This window comes from Delphinapterus leucas, chromosome 1, assembly GCF_059928025.1.
Source record: "Delphinapterus leucas isolate spDelLeu-1000000601 "Yukka" chromosome 1, BTC_Dleu_Yukka2, whole genome shotgun sequence".
In the NCBI taxonomy this organism is placed as follows: Eukaryota; Metazoa; Chordata; class Mammalia; order Artiodactyla; family Monodontidae; genus Delphinapterus; species Delphinapterus leucas.
Window position 1 is genome coordinate 29,217,129 of NC_143129.1, and position 26,976 is coordinate 29,244,104.

Below are 26,976 nucleotides of genomic sequence, written 5' to 3' on the forward strand. Positions count from 1 at the left end.
GATATTCATCGCTAATTGTTGGGAAAATGCAAATCAAAACCACAATGACTCACTATCAAAACAAAACAAAACAAACCCCAAAACAACCCAATCAAAAAACAGGCAGGGGACTTCCCTGGCACAGTGGTTAAGAGTCCACCTGCCAATGCAGGGGACACGGGTTCAAGCCCTGGTCCAGGAGGATCCCACATGCCATGGAGCAGCTGGGCCTGTGGGCCACAACTACTAAGCCTGCGCTCTAGAGCCCTTAAGCCACAACTGCTGAGCCCGCGTGCCACAACTACTGAAGGCCGCACGCCTAGAACCCATGCTCTGCAACAAGAGAAGGCACCACAATGAGAAGCCCGCACACCGCAACGAAGAGTAACCCCCAGTCGCCGCAACTAGAGAAAGTCCATGTGCAGCAGCAAAGACCCAACTCAGCCAAAAATAAATAAATAAATGAATGATTAAATTAATTAATTAATTAATTAATTAAAAATAGGCAAGTGATCTAAATAGACATTTCTCCAAGGAAGACATCCAGATGGCCAACAGGCACATGAAAAGATGCTCAACACTGCTAATTATTAGAGAAATGCAAATCAAAACTATAATGAGGTATCATCTCACACAGGTCAGAATTGCCATCATCAAAAGTCTACAATAAAAAATGCTGGAGAGGGTGTGGAGAAAAGGGAACCCTCATACACTATTGGTGGGAATGTAAATTGGTGTAGCCACTATGGAAAACAGTCTGGAGGTTCCTTTAAAAACAAAAAATAGAGTTATCATATGTTCCAGCAACCCCACTCCTGGGTATATATCCAGAAAAGATGAAAACTAATTCAAAAAGATAATGCACCCCAATGTTCATAACAGCATTATTTACAACAGCCAGGACATGGAGACAACCCAAGTGCCCAGCAACAGATGATTACTTTAAGGAGATGTGAGATTTTATATGCCTGTATAAAACACACAGGAATATTACTCAACCATAACAAAGAGTAAAATATTTAAAACAACATGGATGGACCGAGAGAATATCATAGTAAGTGAAGTAAGTCAGAGAAAGATAAATATTATATGATGTTACTTATATGTGGAATCTAAAAAGTAATACAAATGAATCTATATACCATACAGAAACAGACTCATAGACATAGAAAACAAACTTATAGTTACCAAAAGGGAAAGGGAGGTATGGGGGGTATAAATTAGGAGTATGGGATTAACAAAACTACACATAAAATAGATAAGTAACAAGGATTTACTGTACAGCACAGGGAATTATATTCAATATCTTATAATAACCTATAATGGAAAATAATCTGAAGAAAATCTGTATAATTAAATTACTTTCCTATACAGCTGAAACTAACAGAATATTGTAAATCAACTGTACTTCAATTAAAAAAAAACCACAGTGAGATATCACCTCACATCTGTTAGACTGGCTATTATCAAAAAGGCAAGAAATAACAAGGGTTGGCAAGGACGGGAGAAAAGGAAACCCTCATACACTGTTGGTGGGAATGTAAGTTGGTGCAGCTACTATGAGAAACAGTGTGGAGATTCCCCCCCAAATTAAGACTAGAACTACCACATGATCTACCTATCCCACTTCTGTGTATTCATCCAAAGAATACAAAAACACTAATTCAGAAAGATATATGCACCCCTATGTTCATAGCAACATTATTTAGAATAGCCAAGATATGAAAACCTAAGTGCCTATCAATGAATGAATGGATAAAGATATGCTACACACGGGCTTCCCTGGTGGCGCAGTGGTTGAGAGTCCGCTTGCCGATGCAGGGGACACAGGTTCGTGCCCCGGTCCGGGAAGATCCCACATGCCACGGAGCGGCTGGGCCCGTGAGCCATGGTTGCTGAGCCTGCGTGTCCAGAGCCTGTGCTCCGCAACGGGAGAGGCCACAACAGTGAGCGGCCCGCGTACCACAAAAACAAACAAAAAAAAGAGATGCTGCACACACGCACTGGAATACTACTCCACGGTAAAAAAAAGAGTAGTGATTACCAGAGGGGAAGGGGTGGGACAGGGGAGGGTGAAATGGGTAAAGGGGATCAATTGTATGGTGAGAGACAGAAACTAAACTTTTGGTGGCTAGCATGCTGTAATGTAAAGAGAAGATGAAATATAACGTATACATGAAACTTATGTTATAAACCAACGTTACCTCAATAAAAGATTTTTTAAAAGTAATTCCTTTACTAGTTCTCAAAGTACGGCCCCACTCCAGCAGCATCAACACCACTTGGAAACTTCTTGAAATGCAAATTCTCAGGCCCTACCCCTGACCTTCTGAATCAGAAACTCTGGAGTGGAGGCCAGTAATCTGTCTTTTTAAAGCCTTCCAGGTGATCTGACGCACACTAAGGTTTCTGAACCTCAATATTCTAGGGATTATAATATTCACTCCTTACTTATTACACTCTACTTCAGTTAATACTGTATACTCTCACTACAAATTTAAGAAACAAACACAACAGTTCCATTTTACACATATATTTACTATTTCTGGTGCTGTTAATCTGTAGTCAAGGTTCCATCTGGTATCATATCCCTTCAATCTGAAAAGTTCATTTGACATAGCATCTAGTGTTCTTTTCCTGTAAGAAGTCAGCTGCTGTTTGTATCACTGTTCCTCATATAATGTTGTTTTTCTAATGAATGCTTTCAAGATTTGCTCTGTATTTTTTCTGTATTGTGTCTAATTATGGGTTATGTATACACGTGGGTTATATGCCTTGGGGTTTAGAGTACTGTGGATCTGTACTTTTTTTTTTTTTTTTAAATCGAGTTTGGGGAAGGTGGCCAAAATGGCGGAGTAGGAAGTCCTTGAGCTCACCTCTTCCCATCGGCACACCAAAATTACAATATTTACAGAGCAACTATTGATGAGAAAGACCAGAAGCCAAGCAAAAATGATCTTCTACAACTAAAGATGCAAAGGAACCACGACCGGACAGGTAGGAGGGGCAGAGACACAGTATAGTCAAGAACAATACCTCCACAAAGGGGAGGATAATAACAATTGTAGAGGTTCTCCCCAAGGAGCAAGGGATCTGAACCCCACGTGGGGCTCTCCAAACTGGAAGTCCTGCACTAGGACGACAAACACCAGAACACCTTCCTTTGAAGGCCAGCAGGGCTTACATTCGGGAAGGCCAGAGGGCTATGGGAAATAGACTCCATTCTTAAAGGGTGCACACAAAATCTTACAAGTTCTAGGACGCAGAGCAGAAGCAGTAGTTCAAAAGGCGCCTCGGTTAGACCCACCTGCTGATCTTGGAGAGCCTCCCTGAGAGGCAGGAGCCAAGTGGAGCTTACCGGGGGGAAAGAGACACTTGTGGCAGCCATTTCTGGGAGCTTGTTCAACCACGAGGACACTGGTGCTGGCAAGCGCCATTTTTTAATCCTCCTTCTAGCTTATTAGGGCTGGGACTCGGCCCCGACCAGCAGCCTGTCTGCACCAGTAATGGGACACCTCAGGCCAAGCAGCTGGCTGGGCGGGGACACAGCCCCACCCACCAGCTGGCCTGGCTGGGAGCCCCTGAGCCCATAGCCGCTTCAGGACCTGGACTTATCCACCAGAGGGCCCAGGACCGGCCACTGACACCAACGAGCCTCACTAGTCCCAGGTCCCCAGGGCCCTGCACCAGAGACCCTGGGACCTGGCTTTGCTCACAAGTGAGCCAGCATTAGCCCCAGGATCAGCCTCACCCACCACTGGGCAGGCACCAGCCACTGGGTCCTGGCCCCGCACAACAGAGACCAACGCACTAACTCAGGGAGTTCCAGGGCCCTGCAGCCAGAGACTTTGGGACTGGCTCCACCCACCAGTGAGCCGGCACTAGCCCCAGGACCCGGGCTCACCCACCAGTGGGTGGGTACCAGCCTGGGGACCCCCTGGGCCTCAGCCCTGCCCACCAGTGGGCGGACACCAGGCCCTGCTGCTAGAGAACCCAGGACCCAGCTCTGCCTACAAGGGGGCCGGCACCAGCGCAAGGATCTGATCCCCTGCGCCCTGTCGCACCCACCACTGGGTGGACAGCAGCCCCAGGACCACCACAGACCTACAGCCTGCTGTGTCTGGATGCAGCCCACAGACCAGCAGGCCTGCACTAGCTCCAAGACCCACTGAGCCCTAGTCTCACCCACCAGCAGGCTAATGCCAGCTCTGGGACACCTTGGGCCCCTCAGCTAGCCGCCCCAGGAACTGCTCCTGTCCACCAGTGATGGGACACTAGCCCAGGGAATAGCAGGGGCTCTGGCCTGCCAACCAGCAGGCTGACAGCAGGCCACCAGACATACTGGGCCCCTCAGCCAGCAGCCTCAGGACCCAGCTCCACTAACCAGCGGGCTGATAACCAGCTTTGGGATATCCCAGGCCCCTACAGACAGCCATGCCAGGAACTAGCGCACCCACCAGCACTAGATCTGGGACCCCAGCCTGCAACCACACACCCCGAGCCCAGCTCCACCCACCAGTGGGCCAGTACTAGTCCCAGGAACCCCCCACTCACTCCTGCAGCCAGCCACCTTGTGCCCCAGCCCACAGACGGAAGCCTTCCACGAGGCAGGGCCTAGCAACCAACCTGAAGGAGGGCCAGCCACACCTATCAGACTGCCCACAGTAGTCAGGCCACCACAACAGAAGGACCCAGGCAGCCCACACGGGGGGCACCCCTAGAGCACACAGCTCTGGTGACCAGAGGGGAGTGCGCTGCTGGGAAGCACAGGAGGTCTCCCAAAAGAGGCCACTTCTCCAAGGTCGGCAAATGTAATGGATGCAAGTCAAATCATTATGACCTACACTTTACAGGGTGTATGTCAACTATATCTCGAAAAAACTGAAAGAAAAAATCAAGTCTTTTTTTTCCCACATGCCATTGTGCCTTTCTTCTCCTTTTAAGAACACTAATTACATGTATGTTATTTGCATAATATTGTCCCACAGGTCTCTGAGGCTCTATTAATGTTTTTTCCATTTTTTCCTCCATGCTTTCACAATGGATCATTTATACTGATTTATTCTGAAGTTCACTTACCCTTGGTTTTGCTGTTTCCAATACGCTTTTAAGCCCATTCAGAATTTTTCTTTTCAGACACTATACTTTTCAATTTTAAATGTGTTTTATCTAAGTAATTTCCATCTATCTACTGTGATATCCCCATTAATTATGACCATATTTACATTTAAGTTCTTGAACATGTTTTATAACAGATATTTTGAAACTAATTCCAGTATCTGAGTCATCCCACCATCTGTTTTCTATTGATTGCTTTTGGTCTTTACTACAGAACCTGTTTTTATGTTTCTTCATAGGTTTAATAATTTTTTATTGTATGCTGACACCTCCTCTAAACCAAATAGAAACCTTCAAAAGCTCTAGTAGTTGACTCCTACAAACTTTTCTCATATCTTGACATATCCAGTCCCACCTATTCTGCATTGTGACATGAGTACCTACTTACTGACACTGTAAAATTTTCAGTCTTATCAAATAATACTGCCAATCCTTAAATGCTGTAGCACTTAACTTTTAAGGATTTCCTAATTGGGTCTACGTGCCACTCTATTCACGCCAGCATTTCTCTGATTAGTAGTTATATTGTAGACTTTGTACTTATTTATATGGGGTTTTTAGAACTAATATATTTTTTCAGGAATGCTATCTCTCCCTCACTCTATCTCCACCCCCACTCCCAGACTAATTTTGTAAAGAGAGAGACCATATATATCATCTGTAACTTCTATACATGGTAGGTTATGACTAAATGCATTCTTCTCTTTTCCAAATGCATTTTATATGCATGATACAGTCTCTTCCTTATTATCTACCTTTCCTTTCATTACCCATTTTTACAATATAATGGAAACATGTACCACTTTTATATCCAGAAAAAAATAATATAAATATGTAATTCAATGTTCCCTTTCCTCCAGAAAATATTCTCTGATTAATCCAACCATTTTTCAAACTCTTCCAGTACTATTACTACCCTACCTACCCACTTAACACCTTGTTATTTCTTGTATTATATAAATTGTAATTTTAGATCACCAAATTATTAAGGATTAACTTAAACTTGAGGTTTTGGTGGTAATTTCCCTCAGTGTTGTAACTGAAGTGAACACATAGAATCACCACCTACAAATGGACAGAATTTACATCTTTACAAAACTACCTACTGAATAATTTAGTTTTATTCAGTCATTAGAAATGGAGTACTTCTAAACTCAAAGATCACAAGAACAATGGTGTTTGTGAACTAACCAGGTTAAAATGGTTAGAAAAGAAAATCAATGAGTGGAAGCAAAAACAGAATTCAAAATGTTTAAAATTTAAACATTATACTTATTTTAAATTTCATCTTTGTGGCAGTTTGCTTTAGTTTACGTTGTGGCAGACATTGCTTTGAAAAGGTACACTTTTATCCAATTTCTTTAAAAAACAGACTTCACAGATTAAGAAACAGTAACCTCTACAGAATATTGCTATAGAATTATAGTTTAAGCTTTCTAATATAAAAGCCATTTGTCTAATAAACGTTATCTTGGTGAAAAACTACAAGTCAAAATAGTAATAAGCTTATCTTCACCTACCTGTAACTTTGGTTCCAATAACCAGGGGCAAAGGAATTTCATCTGGGAGATCCTTGAACTGTGAAACATCCGCAACTTTCCTTTGTTGTAAGAGCCTTATTTTCTGCCGTTTCTGTTTTAATGCTGATCTCTCTTCCTCAAAAAATGCAGAAGAACATCTAGAATAAATTATAAAAATCATATAAACTGATAACTGTCCTATATAAAAACTTCAAGTCAGACCATTCATCTCACTACTCCCTTTATTCTTCTCATTCTTTTAAGTACTATATTTAAAAATGGGTTCTTAGCAATAATAATTTTCTCTTCAAAGTAAATTACCTTTAGATCTTTTTAAGAACAGGACCTTGCAAGACTGAAAGATACATAAGCAAGTCTAGATTATTCCTTCCTCAAAGCAGGAGGATTTGTTCACCATCCTTTGACAAAACTGCACCTGGATCCCAGGTCTCCTCTTAAGAACAATGTTCAGTTTCAATACTCTATTCAAAAGAACATGATATTTTCCCTGTGACCCAGTGAACCTATCTGTACAGGAATTAAAGATGAGACTTGCCACCGTGTAAACTTTTAATCATATTTCCTGTCTTGAAGTATGAATACTGAATATACTCTTACCTTTAGGGCCTGTCATATTTCTATTTTCAAATTCTAGGATGAACCAAAGGTATTTAAACAAAGCTTTCAGGCCACGAAATATACATCCATGTCACTACAGTCAAGATAATGAACATACAAAGACATTAATCAGCCCCCTAAAGTGTCCTTGTGCCACTTTACTATCCTTCCTTTGCTTCCTCTCATTTCTATACTCCTACTTCCCAAGCAATCACTAAGTTGCTTTCTGTATTAAGTTTATATCTTCTAAAGTTTTATATAAATGGAATCATCTAGTATATACTCTTTCTTCAGGCTTCTTTCATTCAGCATAATTATTCTAAGATTTGTCCATATTGGTGTATGTATCAGTGGTTCATTTCTTTTTATTGTGACACATCCTATTCTATGGATATAGCACCATTTGTTTATCCATTCACCTGTTAGTGGACTTATGGGTTATTTCCAGGTTTTGGCTATTACGACAAAGTTGATATGATCATCTGTGTGTGGGCTTCTGTACAAACATATGCTTTCATTTCTCTTGATTAAAGTAGTAGAAGGGCTGGGTCATACGGTCAATGTGTGTTTAACACTTTAAGAAATCAAAGAATCCAAATATCACCAAAGAAGATATACAATTAGCAAATAAGCATATGAAAAGATGCTCCACACTATATGCCACCAGGGAAATGAAAATTAAATGAGATATCACTACACACTTATTAAATTGCTAAAATCTGGAACACGGACAACTTCAAATGCTGGTGAGGATGTGGAACAACAGGAATTCATTCATTTCTAGTGGAATGCAAAATGGAAGACAGTTTGGTAGTTTCTTACAAAACTAAATATACTCTTACCATAAAATCCAACAATCATGCTCCTTGGTTTTTACTCAAATGAGTTGAAAACTTATATCCACACAAAAATCTGCATAGATGTTTACAGAATCTTTATTCATAATTGCTAAAACTTGGAATCAACTAAGACGTTCTTCAGTAGGTAAATGAATAAACAAACTGGTACATCCAGAGAATGGAGTATTATTCAGTACCAAAAAGAATGAGCTATCAAATCATGAAAAGACACGGAGGAACCTGAATGCATATTACCAAGTGAAAGAAGCCAATCTGAAAACGTTACATTCTGTGTGATCCCAATACATAACATTCTGGAAAATGCAAAGCTATGAAGACAATAAAAATATCAGTGGTTGCCAGCAGTTGTGGAGATGTGGAGAGGGGTGAATTGGTAGAACACAGAGGATTTTTAGGGCAATGAAAATACTCTGTAAAATATAATAATGATAGATATATGTCACTAAACATTTGTCAAAACCCACAGAAGGTATAATACCAAGAGTGAACTCTAATGGAAACTACGGACTTTGGGTGGTTATGATGTGTTGGTGCAGGCTCATCAGCTGTCACAAATGCACCACTCTAACGGAGGACACTGACGGTGGAGGAGGCTATGTATGTGGGGGGGGGCAGTAAACCGGAAATCTCTGTATCTTCCTCTCAATTTTGTTGTAAACCTAAAACGACTCTTAAAAAATTAAGTCTTTTAAAAAAGAAAGAAAGGAACTGCCAAACAGCTTTTTCAAAGTGGTTATACAATTTTATATTCCCATCAGCGGTGTACAAGAGTTCAAGTTTCCCCATAGCCTCACCAACACGTGGTAGGCTTGGTCTAGTAAATTTTCAACACTGGTTTTAATTTGCATTTTTCTAATGACTAATTATGTTGAATATCCTCTCATTGGTTTATTTGATATTCTTATATCATTGGTGAATCATCTGTTCAAATCTTTTGCCAATTTGTTAAATGGGCTGTTTGATTTTTTTTTTTTCAGCTGTGCCGTGCAGCATGAGGATTATAGTTCCCCAACCAGGGATCAAACCCGTGCCCCCTGCAGTGGAAGCATGGAGCCCTAATCACTGGACCACCAGGGAATTCCCGTTTGATTTTTTTTTTTGCGGTACGCGGGCCTCTCCCGTTGCAGAGCACAGGCTCTGGACGTGCAGGCTCAGCGGCCATGGCTCACGGGCCCAGCCACTCCGCGGCATGTGGGATCTTCCTGGACCGGGGCACGAACCCGTGTCACCTGCATCAGCAGGCAGACTCTCAACCACTGCGCCACCAGGGAAGCCCCCGTTTGATTCTTAATACTGAATTTTCAGAGTTCTTCATACATTCTGGATATAATATACACTTTCAGCAATCAAATTTTATTGAAATAGTATTTTTGCATAGTTAATACATTCATAGGCTTCTAAGTTAAAAGGTTCAAAAGGCACTGAAAACTCTTAATACCTCTGTCCCTCGGTTTCCTGTCTTCCAGAGGATCATGACTGTAAGTTTTCTACATGTCCTTCATTGATACTTTAGGAATACACAAGCAAAAACTGCTTATGTTCCCTTCTTATTTTCCCCAAATAGCTACAATATGCTCTGTTGTGTATTTTGCTTTCTTAAAGTATCTTAGCAATCACTTCTATATCAGTACATTAGAAAACTCCTCTGTTTTTTGGTGGGTTTTTTTGGTCACACCACATAGCATGCGGGATGCTGGTTCCCCGACTAGGGATTGAACCTGCGACCGCTGCAATGGAAGCGCAGGGTCTTAACCCCTGGGCCTCCAGGGAAGTCCAACTTCCTCTGATTTTAAGTTAAATGATTTCAGAGTTTTCTAGTATTTTGAGGTACCATACTTTAATTAATCATTCCTCTATTTATGGACACTTAGGTTTTTGCCAATCTTTTGCTTCTACAAATACTACTGTACGTGTCATTTTACCCATGTACAAGTATTGCTGTGATCTAAATTCGCAAAAGTACTAGGTTACAGGGTATAGAAATTTGAAAATTTAACAAATGTTACCAAATTGCCCTCCACAGAGGTTATATAAATTTAATCTCTCACCACCAATAGTGACTTTTTCACCACACCATTGCCAAACCCAACATATTAAAACTTTATGAACTCCATTGATCTGACAGTTAAAAACAGTATTCTGATTTTATATTTGATTTTATACTTCTCACTATGAGTAAGATTGAACTGTTTTCATCTGTTCAGAAGAGCCATTTCTTTTTCCTTTCTTATGTACTGTCATATAAACAGACACTTTTATTATAGGTTATTTGACTTTTTTTAATTGATTCATACATAGTTCTTCATATATTTGGAAATTAGTCCTTTGTTGTAAGAATTATAAATATTTCTGTTATTGTCTTTTGACTTTGTTTATGGATTTTCTGTAGGGGGGCAATGCAAAATGTTTTCATTTTTATGAAGTCAAATTTATCGATATTTTCTTTTATGGTTCCTAGCTTTGGGGCCTGTTAGAAAGATCTTCTCCAATTCAAGATTAAGCAAAACTCTCCTACAGGTTCCCCTAGTGGTTTTACTGTTTCATTTTAAAAATGTGAATCTCTGATCCTTTTCAAATGTTTCCTGGTATAAAGTATGAGATATGAAACCAACTTGTTTTCTTAGATTGCTTCAGAGTGGTCTCAGTATCCATTAAATAAGTAATTTAACCCCTCTCTCCCTATGTGCTTGAGATGCAACCACTGTTATCATGTATTAAATTCCTATAGACATCTTTGATTCTATCTGGACTTTCTCTCTCTTTTTTTTTTAGTTTTAATTTTATTGGAGTATAGTTGATTTACAATGTTGTGTTAGTTTCATGGGCTTTCTCTCCTTTTTTTTTTTCCTCTCCTTTTTAATTCATCTTTCTATGCGTGTACCACTACAACACCATTTTGATTATGATCACATTATATCTATTTTAATAGGTGATAATACATACTACATATGTATGTATGATACTACATAGTCTCCCTTTATTACCTTGCTTCTTCAGAATTTTCCTGGATCTTCCTGCTTGATTTCTCCTCTTATATGTGAATTTTAGAATTAATTGATCTAGTTTAAAGTAAAAAAAAGGGGGGGGCCTACTGATATTTTTATTGGGACTGATTTTAGAATGCTGCGTATCCTAATCCAAGATCATCTATGTCTTCCCATTTCCTCATTTGTATCCTGCACATTTCCTGTTAAGCTCCTTCTTGGTATTTTACTTTACCTTTTTTTTAGGATATTTGGAAAAGTACATTGTATCAATAATTTGTAGTGTACCTCAACTTCCTCAGAGAAAAGAAAAACTATAAACTTTTGTTGAAAATAAAGACTTCATTTCAACTATTAATTTACCTTGATGAAGTAAAGGACTATAAAATTCAACAATGTTATGGTAACATAAGAAAGGATAAATTAATAAGAGAAATATTATGATTTTATGAAATATTATATTTTATGAAATATTATATTAGAAATATTATGACAAACTGCAGAATTATAACTAAACAATAAAATAAGGTGTGACTAATATCTCATTCTGACAATAATTAGAAACAGTGTGGCTTAATTTACTCAAACATGTAAAGTCACAGCAAAAAGCCCCCAAATGGCCTAAAGTAATTAACAAAGACCATAAATTACCTGTATGAAACACACTAACATATCACATTTTGATTTGTTCTTATAAATGAGGGAGATATTTAAAACATCAGCAGCAATGTCATCTTTCCATACAAGGGATAAAATAAAATATTACCAGTTCAATGAAAAGTTCTCCTTGAATTTCATTACTATCTACAGAAATCAGGAAAACTAAATTCCATACCTACTTGTCCAAGTCACTTTATAATTCCAAGTCTTCTCTGAATTTCCCCACCATTTAAACTGAAAAAGTCTTACACATGCTTTTACTAGGCAGACAGACATGAGACTAATGATGTAGTATATTGCAAAATTTCTCTCAAAAGTAATATAAAGTTTTCTGATGTGTTAAGAAAGCAAGATAACACTAGAAAAGGAAAAGCAGTTTAACACGAAAAGTAATTCTCAGGAAGTAACATATTGGATACATTCACTTGATTTGTTTCTACATAAAGTAAAACATGCATTTGTGGAAAGGCTCTTGAGGTGATAAAAAGAGTTTTACAAAAGGTAATAACAATGTATGCGGGGAGAGAAGGGGAAGATGGCAGAAGGGTAAGACGCAGAGATCACCTTCCTCCCCAAAGATACATCAGAAATACATCTACATGTGGAATAACTACTACAGAACACCTACTGAACGCTGGCAGAAGACCTCAGACCTCCCAAAAGGCAAGAAACTCCCCCACGAACCTGGGTAGGATAAAAGAAAAAAGAATAAACAGAGACAAAAGAATAGGGACGGGACCTGCACCAGTGGGAGGGAGCCATGAAGGAGGAAAGGTTTCCACACACTAGAAGCCCCTTTGCGGGTGGAGACTGCGGGTGGCGGAGGAAGGGAGCTCCGGGACCGCGGAGGAGAGCGCAGCCACAGGGGTGCGGAGGGCAAAGCGGAGAGATTCCCGCACAGAGGATCGGTGCCGACCAGCACTCACCAGCCCGAGAGGCTTGTCTGCTCACCCGCCGGGGCAAGCGGAGCTGGGAGCTGAGGCTCGGGCTTCGGTAGGAGCCCAGGTAGAGGACTGGCTGCGTGAACACAGCCTGAAGGGGCTAGTGTGCCACGGCTAGCCGGGAGGGAGTCCGGGAATGGAGCTGCCGAAGAGGCAAGAGACTTTTTCTTCCCTCTTTGTTTCCTGGTGCTCGAGGAGAGGGGATTAAGAGCGCTGCTTAAAGGAGTTCCAGACACGGGCGCGAGCCGCGGCTAACAGCGCGGACCCCAGAGACGGGCATGAGACGCTAAGGCTGCTGCTGCCGCCACCAAGAAGCCTGTGTGCGAGCACAGGTCACTATCCACACCCCCCTTCCGGGGAGCCTGTGCAGCCCGCCTCTGCCAGGGTCCCGGGATCCAGGGACAACTTCCCCGGGAGAATGCACGGTGCGCCTCAGGCTGGTGCAACGTCACGCTGGCCTCTACCGCCGCAGGCTCGTCCCGCACCCCGTACCCCTCCCTCCCTGCAGCCTGAGTGAGCCAGAGCCCCCGAATCAGTGGCTCCTTTAACCCCGTCCTGTCTGAGCGAAGAACAGACGCCCTCAGGCGACCTACACGCAGAGGCGGGGCCAAATCCAAAGCTGAGCCCCGGGAGCTGTGCGAACAAAGAAGAGAAAGGGAAATCCCTCCCAGCAGCCTCAGGAGGAACAGATTAAATCTCCACAGTCAACTTGATGTACCCTGCATCTGTGGAATACCTGAATAGACAACCAATCATAACATATTGAGGAGGTGGACTCTGAGAGCAAGATTTATTATTTTTTCCCCTTTTCCTCTTTTTGTGTGTATGCTTCTGTGTGAGATTCTGTCTGTATAGCTTTGCTTTCACCATTTGTCCTAGGGTTCTATCCATCCGTTTTGTTTTTTTTTTTTACTTAAAAAATTTTTTTTCTTAATAATTTTTTATTTTAATAACTTTATTTTATTTTACCTTACTTTATTTTCTTTTATCCTCTTTCTTTCTTTCTTTCTTTCTACTTTTTCTCCCTTTTATTCTGCGCCGTGTGGATGAAAGGCTCTTGGTGCTGCAGCCAGGAGTCAGTGCTGTGCCTATGAGGTGGGAGAGCCAACTTCAGGACACTGGTCCACAAGACACCTCCCAGCTCCACGTAATATCAAACGGCAAAAATCTCCCAGAGATCTCCATCTCAACACCAACACCCAGCTACACTCAACGACCAGCAAGCTACAGTTCTGGATACCCTATGCCAGACAACTAGCAAGACAGGAACACAACCCCACCCATTAGCAGAGAGGCTGCCTAAAATCATAGTAAGTCCACAGACACCCCAAAACACACCACCAGATGTGGACATGCCCACCAGAAAGACAAGATCCAGCCTCATCCACCAGAACACAGGCACTAGTCCCCTCCACCAGGAAGCCTACACAACCCACTGAACCAACTTTAGCCACTGGGGACAGACACCAAAAACAACGGGAACTACGAATCTGCAGCCTGCAAAAAGGAGGCCCCAAACACAGTAAGATAAGCAAAATGAGAAGACAGAAAAACACACAGCAGATGAAGGAGCAAGATAAAAACCCACCAGACCTAACAAATGAAGAGGAAATAGAAAGTCTACCTGAAAAAGAATTCAGAATAATGATGGTAAAGATGATCTAAAATCTTGGAAATAGAATAAAGAAAATGCAAGAAACATTTAACAAGGCCCTAGAAGAACTAAAGATGAAACAAGCAACGATGAACAACACAATAAATGAAGTTAAAAATACTCTAGATGGGATCAATAGCAGAATAACTGAGGCAGAAGAACGGATAAGTGACCTGGAAGATAAAATAGTGGAAATAACTACTGCAGAGCAGAATAAAGAAAAAAGAATGAAAAGAACTGAGGACAGTCTCAGACACCTCTGGGACAACATTAAATGCACCAACATTCGAATTATAGGAGTTCCAGAAGAAGAAAAGAAAAAGAAAGGGACTGAGAAAATATTTGAAGAGATTATAGTTGAAAACTTCCCTAATATGGGAAAGGAAATAGTTAATCAAGTCCAGGAAGCACAGAGAGTCCCATACAGGATAAATCCAAGGAGAAACATGCCAAGACACATATAAATCAAACTGTCAAAAATTAAATACAAAGAAAACATTAAAAGCAGCAAGGGTAAAACAACAAATAACACACAAGGGAATCCCCATAAGGTTAACAGCTTATCTTTCAGCAGAAACTCTGCAAGCCAGAAGGGACTGGCAGGACATATTTAAAGTGATGAAGGAGAAAACCTACAACCGAGGTTACTCTACCCAGCAAGGATCTCATTCAGATTTGATGGAGAAAGTAAAACCTTTACAGACAAGCAAAAGCTGAGAGAGTTCGGCACCACCAAACCAGCTTTACAACAAATGCTGAAGGATCTTCTCTAGGCAAGAAACACAAGTTAAGGAAAAGACCTATAATAACAAACCCAAAACAATTAAGAAAGTGGGAATAGGAACATACATATTGATAATTACCTTAAATGTAAATGGATTAAATGCTCACACCAAAAGACACAGACTGGCTGAATGGATACAAAAACAAGACCCATATATATGCTGTCTACAAGAGACCCACTTCAGACCTAGAGACACAGACTGAAAGTGAGGGGATGGAAAAAGATATTCCATGCAAATAGAAACCAAAAGAAAGCTGGAGTAGCAAGTCTTATATCAGACAGAACAGACTTTAAAATAAAGACTAGGGCTTCCCTGGTAGCGCAGTGGTTGGGAGTCCGCCTGCCGATGCAGGGGACACGGGTTCATGCCCTGGTCTGGGAGGATCCCACATGCCGCGGAGCGGCTGGGCCTGTAAGCCATGGCCGCTGGGCCTGTGCGTCTGGAGCCTGTGCTCCACAACGGGAGAGGCCACAATGGTGAGAGGCCCACGTACCGAAAAAAAAAATAATACTAAATAAAATAAAGACTATTAGAAGAGACAAAGAAGGACACTACATAATGATCAAGGGATCGATCCAAGAAAAAGATTTAACAATTGTAAATATTTATGCAACTAACATAGGAGCACCTCAATACATAAGGCAAATACTAACAGCCATAAAAGGGGAAATCAACAGTAACACATTCATAGTAGGGGACTTTAATACCCCACTTTCACCAATGGACAGATCATCCAAAATGAAAATAAATAAGGAAACACAAGCTTTAAATGATACATTAATCAAGATGGACTTAATTGATATTTATAGGACATTCCATCCAAAAACAACAGAATACACATTTTTGTCAAGTGCTCATGGAACATTCTCCAGGATAGATCATATCTTGGGTCACAAATCAAGCCTTGGTAAATTTAAGAGAATTGAAATTGTATCAAGTATCTTTTCTGACCACAACGCTATCAGACTAGATATCAATTACAGGAAAAGATCTGTAAAAAATACAAACACATGGAGGCTAAACAATACACTACTTAATAACGAAGTGATCACTGAAGAAATCAAAGAGGAAATCAAAAAATACCTAGAAACAAATGACAATGGAGACACGACAACCCAAAACCTATGGGATGCAGCAAAAGCAGTTCTAAGAGGGAAGTTTATAGCAATACAATACTACCTTAAGAAACAGGAAACATCTCAAATAAACAACCTAACCTAACAACCTAACTTTGCACCTAGAGAAATGAAATTGAGCTATTTGTAATGAGGTGGATGGGCCTAGAGTCTGTCATACAGAGTGAAGTAAGTCAGAAAGAGAAAGACAAATACCGTACGCTGACACATATATATGGAACTTAAGAAAAAAAAATGTCATGAAGAACCTAGGGGTAAGACAGGAATAAAGACACAGACCTACTAGAGAATGGACTTGAGGATATGGGGAGGGGCAAGGGTAAGCTGGGACAAAGTGAGAGAGTGGCATGGACATATATACACTACCAAACCTAAGGTAGATAGCTAGTGGGAAACAGCCGCATAGCACAGGGAGATCAGCTCGGTGCTTTGTGACCACCTAGAGGGTTGGGATGGGGAGGGTGGAAGGGAGGGAGACGCAAGAGGGAAGAGATATGGGAACACATGTATATGTGTAACTGATTCACTTTGTTATAAAGCAGAAACTAACACACCATTGTAAAGCAATTATACTCCAATAAAGATGTTAAAAAAAAAAAAGATTGTACTATGAAATAGCATGTTTCTAGAAATTATAAAACGTATTTATGTTTGTCACACCACAAAATGTTAATAAAGTTCACAATTGTTTAATTCTTTGTTTTCACTAAAAAATTAAAATTTCAAAGGATAAAAAAAACAATGTATGCATAACCTTATAGCTTCATTAAATGATTTTTAGTGCATTCTTAAATATTTTTTGGAACATAGTGGAGCATAGATAATATAACAAAATTATGTTCAAAGCCTGTGACCTAAACAAAAATGAAATTGTGCATTTAATTATAAGATGCATAAGTATAAAAAGCACCTACATTAATGTTGGTCAGTAGGATATGTTTAACCTATAACTATTCTGGAAAGTTGTGTTTTGGTACTAGTCCTTTTGAAGATGAAGAAGTCAATATGGTAATGATACTACCAACTAATTTATTAATTTTATTTTAAATAAAAACATTATTTTTACCTCCGTGGTTTCCCCATAAGCCGCCTGATTTTTCCCCATTCTACTCTTGTTAACTTTCTTGTTTTCAAATTAGGAAAAGATTCCTTTAGACAAACACAGAAGTCATTGTCGCCTTCAAAAAGTGGTCTGTAAAACAGAAATGGTATTTTAATAGTTAATATACAATGTGTTACTTAAGAGCCATAAAATTCAAAATATGCATTCCAATTTTCAACATATTAATCACAAGATGCCAAACTTTCACCTCTACCCAAAACAGGCACAAATTCCAAGTGTTAAAATTAAACTAGATCCTTTGCATTTATGAAACAAATAATGTGTAAAAGTTACTCAAGAAATACTGTCTGTGCTTGAGACTCCAAGAGACACTGATTTTTGTTAAAAATCTCCTATAGGAGTCTATCCTTCCAGAGGTTATCTTGGCATTATCATTATATCTGGTGAGGATAAACAATGTTAGCTACAAAGTATCTTTGTCCCTAAAGTAATATCATCACCAGGGAGTTCTCTTTGAGAGTAAATTCGTTTTAGAAAACTGGGGGACTCCAGAAGGTTAGATTAGTTCTTGGGAAATTGAGGACTCGGATCATACTAGGACACCCTGAGAGCTGTCTTAAGCCTATGAAAAAATTTGTGGACAAAAATAAAACAATTTTATTCATGAGTTTGGGAAACCAGGAACCAGTCTCAGCAATGACACATGAAATGTCTTGGGCTTAAATATGAATGTTCATGAGATTCACAAGGTTCAGAGTACGCAACTGGTGAAAGCAGAGAAAGGAAATAAAGATAAGCAGTCAGCAAAGCAAGCACCACTGACTGGCATGGATTAGATAAGATTAGATTGTGGTGGATGAGAAATCAGAATTTTTCCTCAATAAATTCTGTTGTTGAATAATTGGATTTCACCCAAACCTCTTACTATGTTCTATTTAAACATTTACATATAACTAAAATGCATGAATATCATCCCCCAAATAGAAAGACTCATTAAAATCTTCCTGAATCACTTTTACCATTAATAACTGTTTCTCTACTATTATACTAGCATTTAAAATCTCGAGATTTATAAAACAAGTTCCATTCACTGCAAATAATGGTGCTTTGTTTTTAGGGTATCTCCACTCCACAGTCTTTGTAAATTATAATATTGAGATTATACTTTCATTTGATTTTTCAGAAAAACATATAACAACTTCTTCCCCAAAAGGGGGAGGAGGGAAGAAAACTATGAAAAATGGAAATGGATCAAACTAGAATGAGGAATAGAAAAAGAAATTCAGGAAAAAAATAGAATCAAAATAGACCTCTAGAAAAGGTTGAGGCTTTGAAAGGTTTTTTTTTTTTTTGCGGTACGCGGGCCTCTAACTGCTGCGGCCTCTCCCGTTGCGGAGCACAGGCTCTGGACACACAGGCTCAGCGGCCATGGCTCACGGGCCCAGCCGCTCCGCGGCGTGTGGGATCCTCCCAGGCTGGGGCACGAACCTGTGTCCCCTGCATCGGCAGGCGGACTCTCAACCACTGCGCCACCAGGGAAGCCCAGGTTGAGGCTTTTAACATTTGAAAATCTTAAACTTCTGGTTCAAATGATACTTGTGATATGAGCCATGATACATACTTATCTATATTTGAGTAGAACCACTCATATATGCACCACTTATGTGCTTTGGGAAGCTTGAGTAAGTTACGTAATCGAAAACCAATCTTCTGTGAGGCCTTCTTATCTGGTGTTGACATTGTTGCTGTAAATTTCTGTACAATAAAAAAAAGAGATTAATTACAGTTCTATTAAGTAAAAATGAACATCTATAACAGTGAATACATTTGTAAAAAGCCAGATTATGGTAGGTACTCAAAAAGATTCAACAATATACAAAATGAAAATTTTTGTTATTATTTAACAAATATACATTCTGATTATTTCTTACAAAGTTAAAGCCTCCAATTTCATAACATATTTTGACAAGGAGGGTGAAATATTTGCCCCTGCCATGTTTGCACTACAGTGTAATTTCAATTTAGGTATGTAGGAAGAAGATACTTTTGAAAAATATTTCTAGAGTTCTAGGTCCAGAAAAGACAAGTAAGGACTCTGACACTATTGTGAGAGACAGAGTGAGAGTGAGAGAAAGAACCTGAAGAAAATATCACTCATTTGTATGAACTTTAAAAATGTCTAGAAAGATGTTCTGTACTCATGGATTGGAAGAATATTGTAAAATGTCCATAATACCCAAAGCAATCTACAGATTCAATGCAATCCCTATTAAAATTTCAATGGCATTTTTCACAGAGATAGAACAAGCAATACTAAAACTGTTATGAAACTACAAAAAAACCTGAATAGCCAAAGTAATCTTGAGAAAAAAGAACAAAGCTGGAGGCATCATGCTCCCTGATTATAAACTATATTACAAAGCTACAGTAATCAAAACACGATGGGACTAGCATAAAAACAGACACATTAGGGTTTCCCTGGAGGTGCAGTGGTTGAGAGTCCGCCTGCTGATGCAGGGGACACGGGTTCGTGCCCCGGTCCAGGAAGATCCCACATGCCATGGAGCGGCTGGGCCCGTGAGCCATGGCCGCTGAGCCTGCACATCCGGAGCCTGTGCTCTGCAATGGGAGAGGCCACAACAGTGAGAGGCCCGCGTATCACAAAAAAACAAACAAACAAACAAAAAAAACAGACACACTAGAGCAATGGAACAGAATTGAGCCCAGAAATAAATGCACGCATATATGGTTAACTGATATTTGACAAGGTAGCGAAGAATACTCAATGAGGAAAAGACAGTCTCTTCGATAAATGGTGTTGGGAAATGGTTTTCATGTGCAAAAGAATAAAACTGGCTTCCTGTTTTACACCACTCATAAAATTTAACTCAAAATGGATTAAAGCTGTAAATGTAAGACCTGAAACCATAAAATTCCTAGAAGAAAACATAGGGAAAAGTCTCCTTGACACTGGTCTTGGCAATGATTTTTTGGGGATGATACCAAAAGCAAAGGTAACAGAAGCAACAATCAACAAGTGGGACTACATCAAACTAAAAAGCTTCTGCATCGCAAAAGAAACAATCAACAAAATGAAAAGGCAGCCTACAGAATGAGACAAAATGTTTGCAAATCATATATCTGATAAGAAATTAATACCCAAAGTATGTAAGAAACTCATAGAACTCAACAACAAAAAGACAACCTGATTAAATAAATGGGCAGAGACGCTGAATAGACATTTTTCCAAAGAAGACACAAATGGCTAACAGGTACATGAAAAGGTGCTCAACATCACTAATCATCAGACAAATGCCACAGTGAGATATAACCTCACACCTGTTAGAATGGCTATTATCAAAAAGGCAAGAAATAACAAGTGTTGGAGAGCATGTGGAGAAAAGAGAACCCTGTGAACTGTTGCTGGAAATGTAAACCGGTGCAGCCAGTACACAAAACAGTATGGAGGTTCCTCAAAAAATTAAAAACAGAAGTACCACATAATCCAGCAATTCTAACTCTGGGTGTTTATCCAAAGGAAATGAACTATCTCCAAAAGATACATGCAGCCCCATGTTTGTTGCAGTATTATTTACAATAGCCAAGACATGGAAACAACCTATGCATCCACTGACGAATGAAGAAAATGTGGTGTATAAATATATATATAATATTATTCAGCCATAAAAAAGAAGGAAATCTTGCCATTTGTGACAACATGGATAGGCCTTGAGGACATTATGCTAAGTGAAATAAGTCAGACAGAGAAAGACAAACACCATATAATTTTACTTATATGTGTGACCTAAAAAAAAATTACCTCCCTCCCCACAAAAAACCCAACTCAGTAGATACAGAGAACAGACTGGTGGTTGCCAAAGACAGGGGTGGGGGGCAAATGAAATGGATAAAGAAAGGTCAAAAGATACAAACCTCCAGTTGTAAAATAAATAAGTCATGAGGATGTAATGTACAGAATGGTGACTATACCATACTGTATACCTGAAAGTTGCTAAGAGAATAAATTTTTAAAGTTCTCATTACAAGAAAAATATTTTTGTAACTATGGTAATGGACGTTAACTATAGTAGACTTACTGTGATGATCATTTCACAATACATACAAATACTGAAATCATCATGTATACCTTAATATAATGTTGTCAATTACATTTCATTTTTTAAAAAGCTTAAAAAACACCATCAGAACATCAAAAGAATACAACACAACCAAGTGGAATTCATTCATGTCAAGAATACAAGGATGGGTCAGTATTAGAAAACTATTAATGTAATCTGTCATTATTAATAAATCAAACAATAAAAGTCATATGATCACCTCCACTGATGCTAAAAACACTTGATAAAATTCAATATCCATTAAAAAAAAAACACTTAATGGAATATAAAAGTAGACAAAATGACTAAAAAAACATGATATACCAGAAGTTAAATGATACAACTAAAGTAGTACTTGAAGGGAAATTTAATTCATTGGGTAAATGCTTATATTAGAAAAAAGGAAAAATTTCAAATAAATAACTTATCCTTCCACCTTAAGAAACTAGAGAAAGAAGAAAACTCAAAGCAAGCAGAGGAAGAAAATAATAAAAGTTAGAGCATAAATAATAGAAAGAAAAAATAGAAAACCAATAGAGAAAAATCAATAAAACCAAAAGTTCTTTGAAAAAAAATCAACAAAATTGACAAACCTTTAGCAATACTGACCAAGAAAATAAAAACAGATGAACACTTTCTTAACCTTCAAAACACATTTCTCCCCATTCCAATCGAAAGGTCAGTATCGGACTTCCCTGGTGGCACAGTGGTTAAGAATCCGCCTGCCAATGCAGGGGACAAGGGTTTGAGCCCTGGTCCGGGAAGATCCCACATGCCATGAAGCAACTAAGCCCATGCGCCACAACGACTGAGCCTGCACTCTAGAGCCCGCGAGCTATAACTACTTAGCCCTCATGCCACAACTTCTGAAGCCTGTGCGCCTAGAGTCCGTGCTCCGCAACAAGAGAAGCCACCGCAATGAGAAGCCCGCACACTGCAAAGAAGAGTAGCCCCCGCTCGCCACAACTAGAGAAAGCCCGCGTGCAGCAATGAAGACGCAACACAGCCAAAAATAAAATTAATCAATTAATTTTAAAAAAAGGTCAGTATCATATTCAATGTTAAAATTCTAAAAACATTCTCATTAAAGTGAGGAATATGACAAAGATGTTGATTATACCCCTATTTTTTTATTTTTTATTTTTTTTGCGGTACGCAGGCCTCTCACCGCTGTGGCCTCTCCCGCCACAGAGCACAGGTCCCGGACGCGCAGGCCCAGCGGCCATGGCTCACGGGCCCAGCCGCTCCGCGGCATGCGGGATCCTCCCAGACCGGGGCACGAACCCATGTCCCCTGCATCGGCAGGCGGACTCCCAACCACTGCACCACCAGGGAAGCCCTATACCCCTATTTTTGACACTGTTTTGATGGAATTAGCCAATTAAACAAAAGGAATAAAATTGTAAAGGAGAAGACAAAATTACCATTATTTTCAGGTGATATGACTCCCCCAGAAAACTCAAGAAAATCAACTATAACCATTAAAAGGAATAAATTAATAAAGTGGGAGAAAACAAAGTTGTTATACAAAAATCTCTATTTAAAAAAAATCATTATCGACTCAACTGCCCCAGAGCCTGAGGGGAGGGCGAACTCACTGAAGCTGCTGGCTCTGGAGGGGCCCCACCAGCCGAAGCCGCGACAGTCTTTGGGACCCCGGGCCAGTTGTTTCAACAAGTAACTTAAAGACAAAATGGAAAAACAAGGAGGTTTGTGCCTGAGATCATGTTGATGTAAAACCAGGGATGGCTACGTTGTGCCAGCTCATTCATCCTGGGGTAAGCCAGCTGCCATGTCATGAGGATACTCAAGCAGCCCTCAGGAGAGACCCATGTGGCAAGGAACTGAGGCCTCCTACCTACAGCCGCGAAATCAAATTATCAACGCCTGAAGGAGACTGACCAGAGGCCCAAGGACACAGGAAATATCAAGGTCATTACACAAACATCAGCCCCACAGAACCCCTAAAGCCCAGATCCTGAAGAAGCAAAAGAGGAGATAAACTGCCTCAAAAGGGATATTGGTTATGTATACTCCCTGCAAGAGTACATCAAAGGGCTTGTTTCCACTGATGATGCCAAGAGATGCTACAATGGTACTTTAAGTTTTCAATATAATGGAAAATAAACCAAAAAAAAACAAAAACAAAAAACCATTATCGGGACTTCCTTGGTGGTGCAGTGGTTAAGAATCCACCTGCCAATGTAGGTGACACAGGTTTGAACCCTGCTCCAGGAAGAGCCCACATGCAGCAGAGCAACTATGCCAGTGCACCACAACTACTGAGCCTGCGCTCTAGAGCCTGTGAGCCACAACTATTGAGCCTGAGTGCCACAACTACTGAAACCCATGCACCTGGAGCCCATGCCCAACAACAAGAGAAGCCACTACAATGAGAAACCCGCACACCGTAACGAGAAGCCCACACACCACAACGAAGAGTAGCCCCTGCTTGCCGCCACTAGAGAAAGCCCATGCACAACAACAAAGACCCAGCACAGCCAAAAATATATAAATAAATAGATAGATAAATAAATCATTATCTTTTCTATATATCAATGAGAACAAATCAAACAGAAGAAATATCCTGTTTATGACAGCAAAAATAACAAGAACAAAAAGTATTAAACACCTAGGAATATACTTAAGAAATGTGCAAGATTGACATGGAAAAAAATGTTAAAGTCTACTAAGGGGTACTAAGGCTTGAATAAGCAGAACTACAACCAGTTCTTGGATGGGTAGTACCAATGTTACACGTCATAACCCCAAAATTAATTTATAATATTAGTTCAACATCAATGAAAATCCCAACAGAATTTTTTTCCTAGTCAAGTTGATTCTGAAGTTCATATGGAAAAATAAATGTTCAAGTATACTTAGGAAAATCTTAAAAAAGGATAAGCAATAATGTTATATCAGAAATTAAAACACAATATAAAGTCACATTAAAACAATTTGAAGGACTTCCCTGGTGGCACAGTGGTTAAGAGTCCTTCTGCCAATGCAGGGGACATGGGTTCAATCCCTGGTCCGGGAAGATCCCACATGCCGCGGGAACAACTAAGCCCGTGCGCCACAACTACTGAGCCTGCGCTCTAGAGCCCACAAGCCAAAACTACTGAGCCCATGTGCCACAACTACTGAAGCCCATGTGCCCTAGAGCCCGTGCTCCACAACGAGAAGCAACCACAATGAGAAGTCCACATGCCGCAATGAAGAATAGCCCCCGCTCACCACAACTAGTGGAAAGCCCATGCGCAGCAACGAAGACCCAATGTGGCCAAAAAATAAATTAAAAAAAAAAGTTGACACAAGCACATACAGAGACATGCTAGACATAAAGAGATAGAAAGTCTAGAAATAGGGGTTTCCCTGGTGGCTCAGTGGTTAAGAATCCACCTGCCAATGCAGGGAACATGGGTTCGATCCCTGGTCCAGGAAGATCCCACATGCCACAGAGCAACTAAGCCCATGCCACAACTACTGAGCCCACATGCCACAACTACTGAAGCCCTCGTGCTCTAGGGCCCATGTACCACAACTACCAAAGCCTGTGCTCTGCAACAAGCCACCACAAGAAGAAGCTCACACACCAAAATGAAGAGTAGCCCCCACTAGTAGCCGCAACTAGAAAAAGCCTGCGTGCAGCAACGAAGACCCAACGCAACCATAAAATAACAAACAAACAAACAAAAACTTAAAAAAAAGAAAGTAACTTGGTCTTCCCCATTTGAATTCTTAAAAAAAAAAAGTCTAGAAATAATCCCAAATATATAGAGGAATACAGCTTGTCATGCAGCAGCATTATAAACCAATGTATAAAAGATGGATTGGGGCTTCCCTGGTGGCGCAGTGGTTGAGAGTCTGCCTGCCGATGCAGGGGACACGGGTTCGTGCCCCGGTCGGGGAAGATCCCACATGCCGCGGAGCAGCTGGGCCCGTGAGCCATGGCCGCTGAGCCTGCACGTCCGGAGCCTGTGCTCCGCAACGGAAGAGGCCACAACAGTGAAAAGCCCGTGTACCGCAAAAAAAAAAAAAAAAAAAAGGTGGATTGTTCAGTAAATGTTACCTAGGACAAATAAGTAGTCCTCTAGGAAAAAAATTTGGTTGCCGTCTTACCTCATTCTTTACTCCAAAATAAATTCCAGATGGATTGAAGATTTAAACATATTTTTTTAAAAATGAAATAAGAAATATAGAGGGAATTCTAAAACTATAAATGTTAGACTAGGGAAGGTCTTTCTAATCATAAAATCAAAAAGTCATTAAAAGGAAACATAGCTATATTTGACCCTTAGAATTTTTTCAGTCCTCTATGGTGAAAAATATAGAAACAAAGCACAAGACAAACTACAAACTGTGAAAAAAATTATAACCAGTATGAACAGCCAAAGGGCTAATATTCTTAATATATATAAAATTCTTACAGACTAACAAGAAAATGACCAACAATCTAATAAAAAATGGGAGAAAGACAAACAGTTTTGAGCTAAGGAAAGAAAGTTTGTAAACATATATGAAAAGTATCTCACCGTCACTCATAGATGACATGCCAACTAAAACAAGTGAGATGCTATTATGAGATTACCAAAAATCTAGATGTTTAGTTATATACTGAGTTAGCAAGCATTAGGTAAAATAGGCACTGTGATATATTACTGGTTGAAAGTATAAGCCAGTACAATTTCTTTGGAGAATAATTTGGCACTACTTTAAAAACTTTAAATGTGCATATCCTGTGATCCAGCAATTCCACATTTTAGCCATCTGCCCTAGAAAAACACTTGCAAATTTATACAAATATGTTTGGGATGTTCACTACAGCATTGTTTGTAATAATGAAAACTTAGAAACCACTTGAATGCCGATAAAATAGGAGAATTTATAAATAAATTATGATATAAGATTGACTACTACAAAACAGTAAAAAGAAATGAAATATTGAAGCGTGTCTAACTAAATCAGTCAGCATGGCCAGATCTCAAAAACAGACTTTTGATTTCACTGCAGGGGGCCCGGGTTTGATCCCTGGTCAGGAAACTAAGACCCCTGCAAGCCGCGAGGCAAAAAAACCCCAAAAGAACAAACAAACCAAACCAAAACAAAAAAAACACTTTTGAGTGAAAAAATAAATTAAAGAATGATGCCTGATACAATATCATGAAAATAATACTACTAATGTAATTTTAAAACTACATACACCAAACAATACCATATATTTTCTATGAATACATATACAAAGGTTTAGAAGTATTAAAAAGATCTAAAAGGATAATCAAACTACAGTGGTTGGTTACCGGTGGAAGAGGGAAGCAGATCTGGAGGGTGGGTGAAGGTCAAAATTAACTTTTTATTTTTTAGTATAAAACTTTACTTAGGAAAAATTGTAGATTTATAGAAAAGTTGCAAAGATAATACAGAGGTTCCATATGCCCTTCATCCAGCTTTCCCTAATGTTAACGTCTTATATAACCATGGTTTGTCAAAACCAAGAAATTAACATTCGTATAATACTATTAACTAAACCACAGACTTTA

General features: G+C 39.8%; 1 protein-coding gene across 2 annotated transcripts in view; it reads right to left on the reverse strand.

The window, feature by feature from the left end:
* The window catches only part of LIN9 (lin-9 DREAM MuvB core complex component), a 105,958-nt gene that overhangs the window by 65,714 nt on the left and 13,268 nt on the right, over nt 1–26,976 (reverse strand). For both annotated transcript variants that reach the window (XM_089907340.1, XM_030761752.2), the window contains 3 exons: nt 18,940–19,073; nt 17,322–17,447; nt 6,618–6,775 (listed from right to left, as the gene is read on the reverse strand). In XM_089907340.1, the coding sequence (XP_089763466.1) occupies nt 6,618–6,775; nt 17,322–17,447; nt 18,940–19,073 (418 nt within the window). The remainder of the gene's footprint in view (nt 1–6,617; nt 6,776–17,321; nt 17,448–18,939; nt 19,074–26,976) is intronic.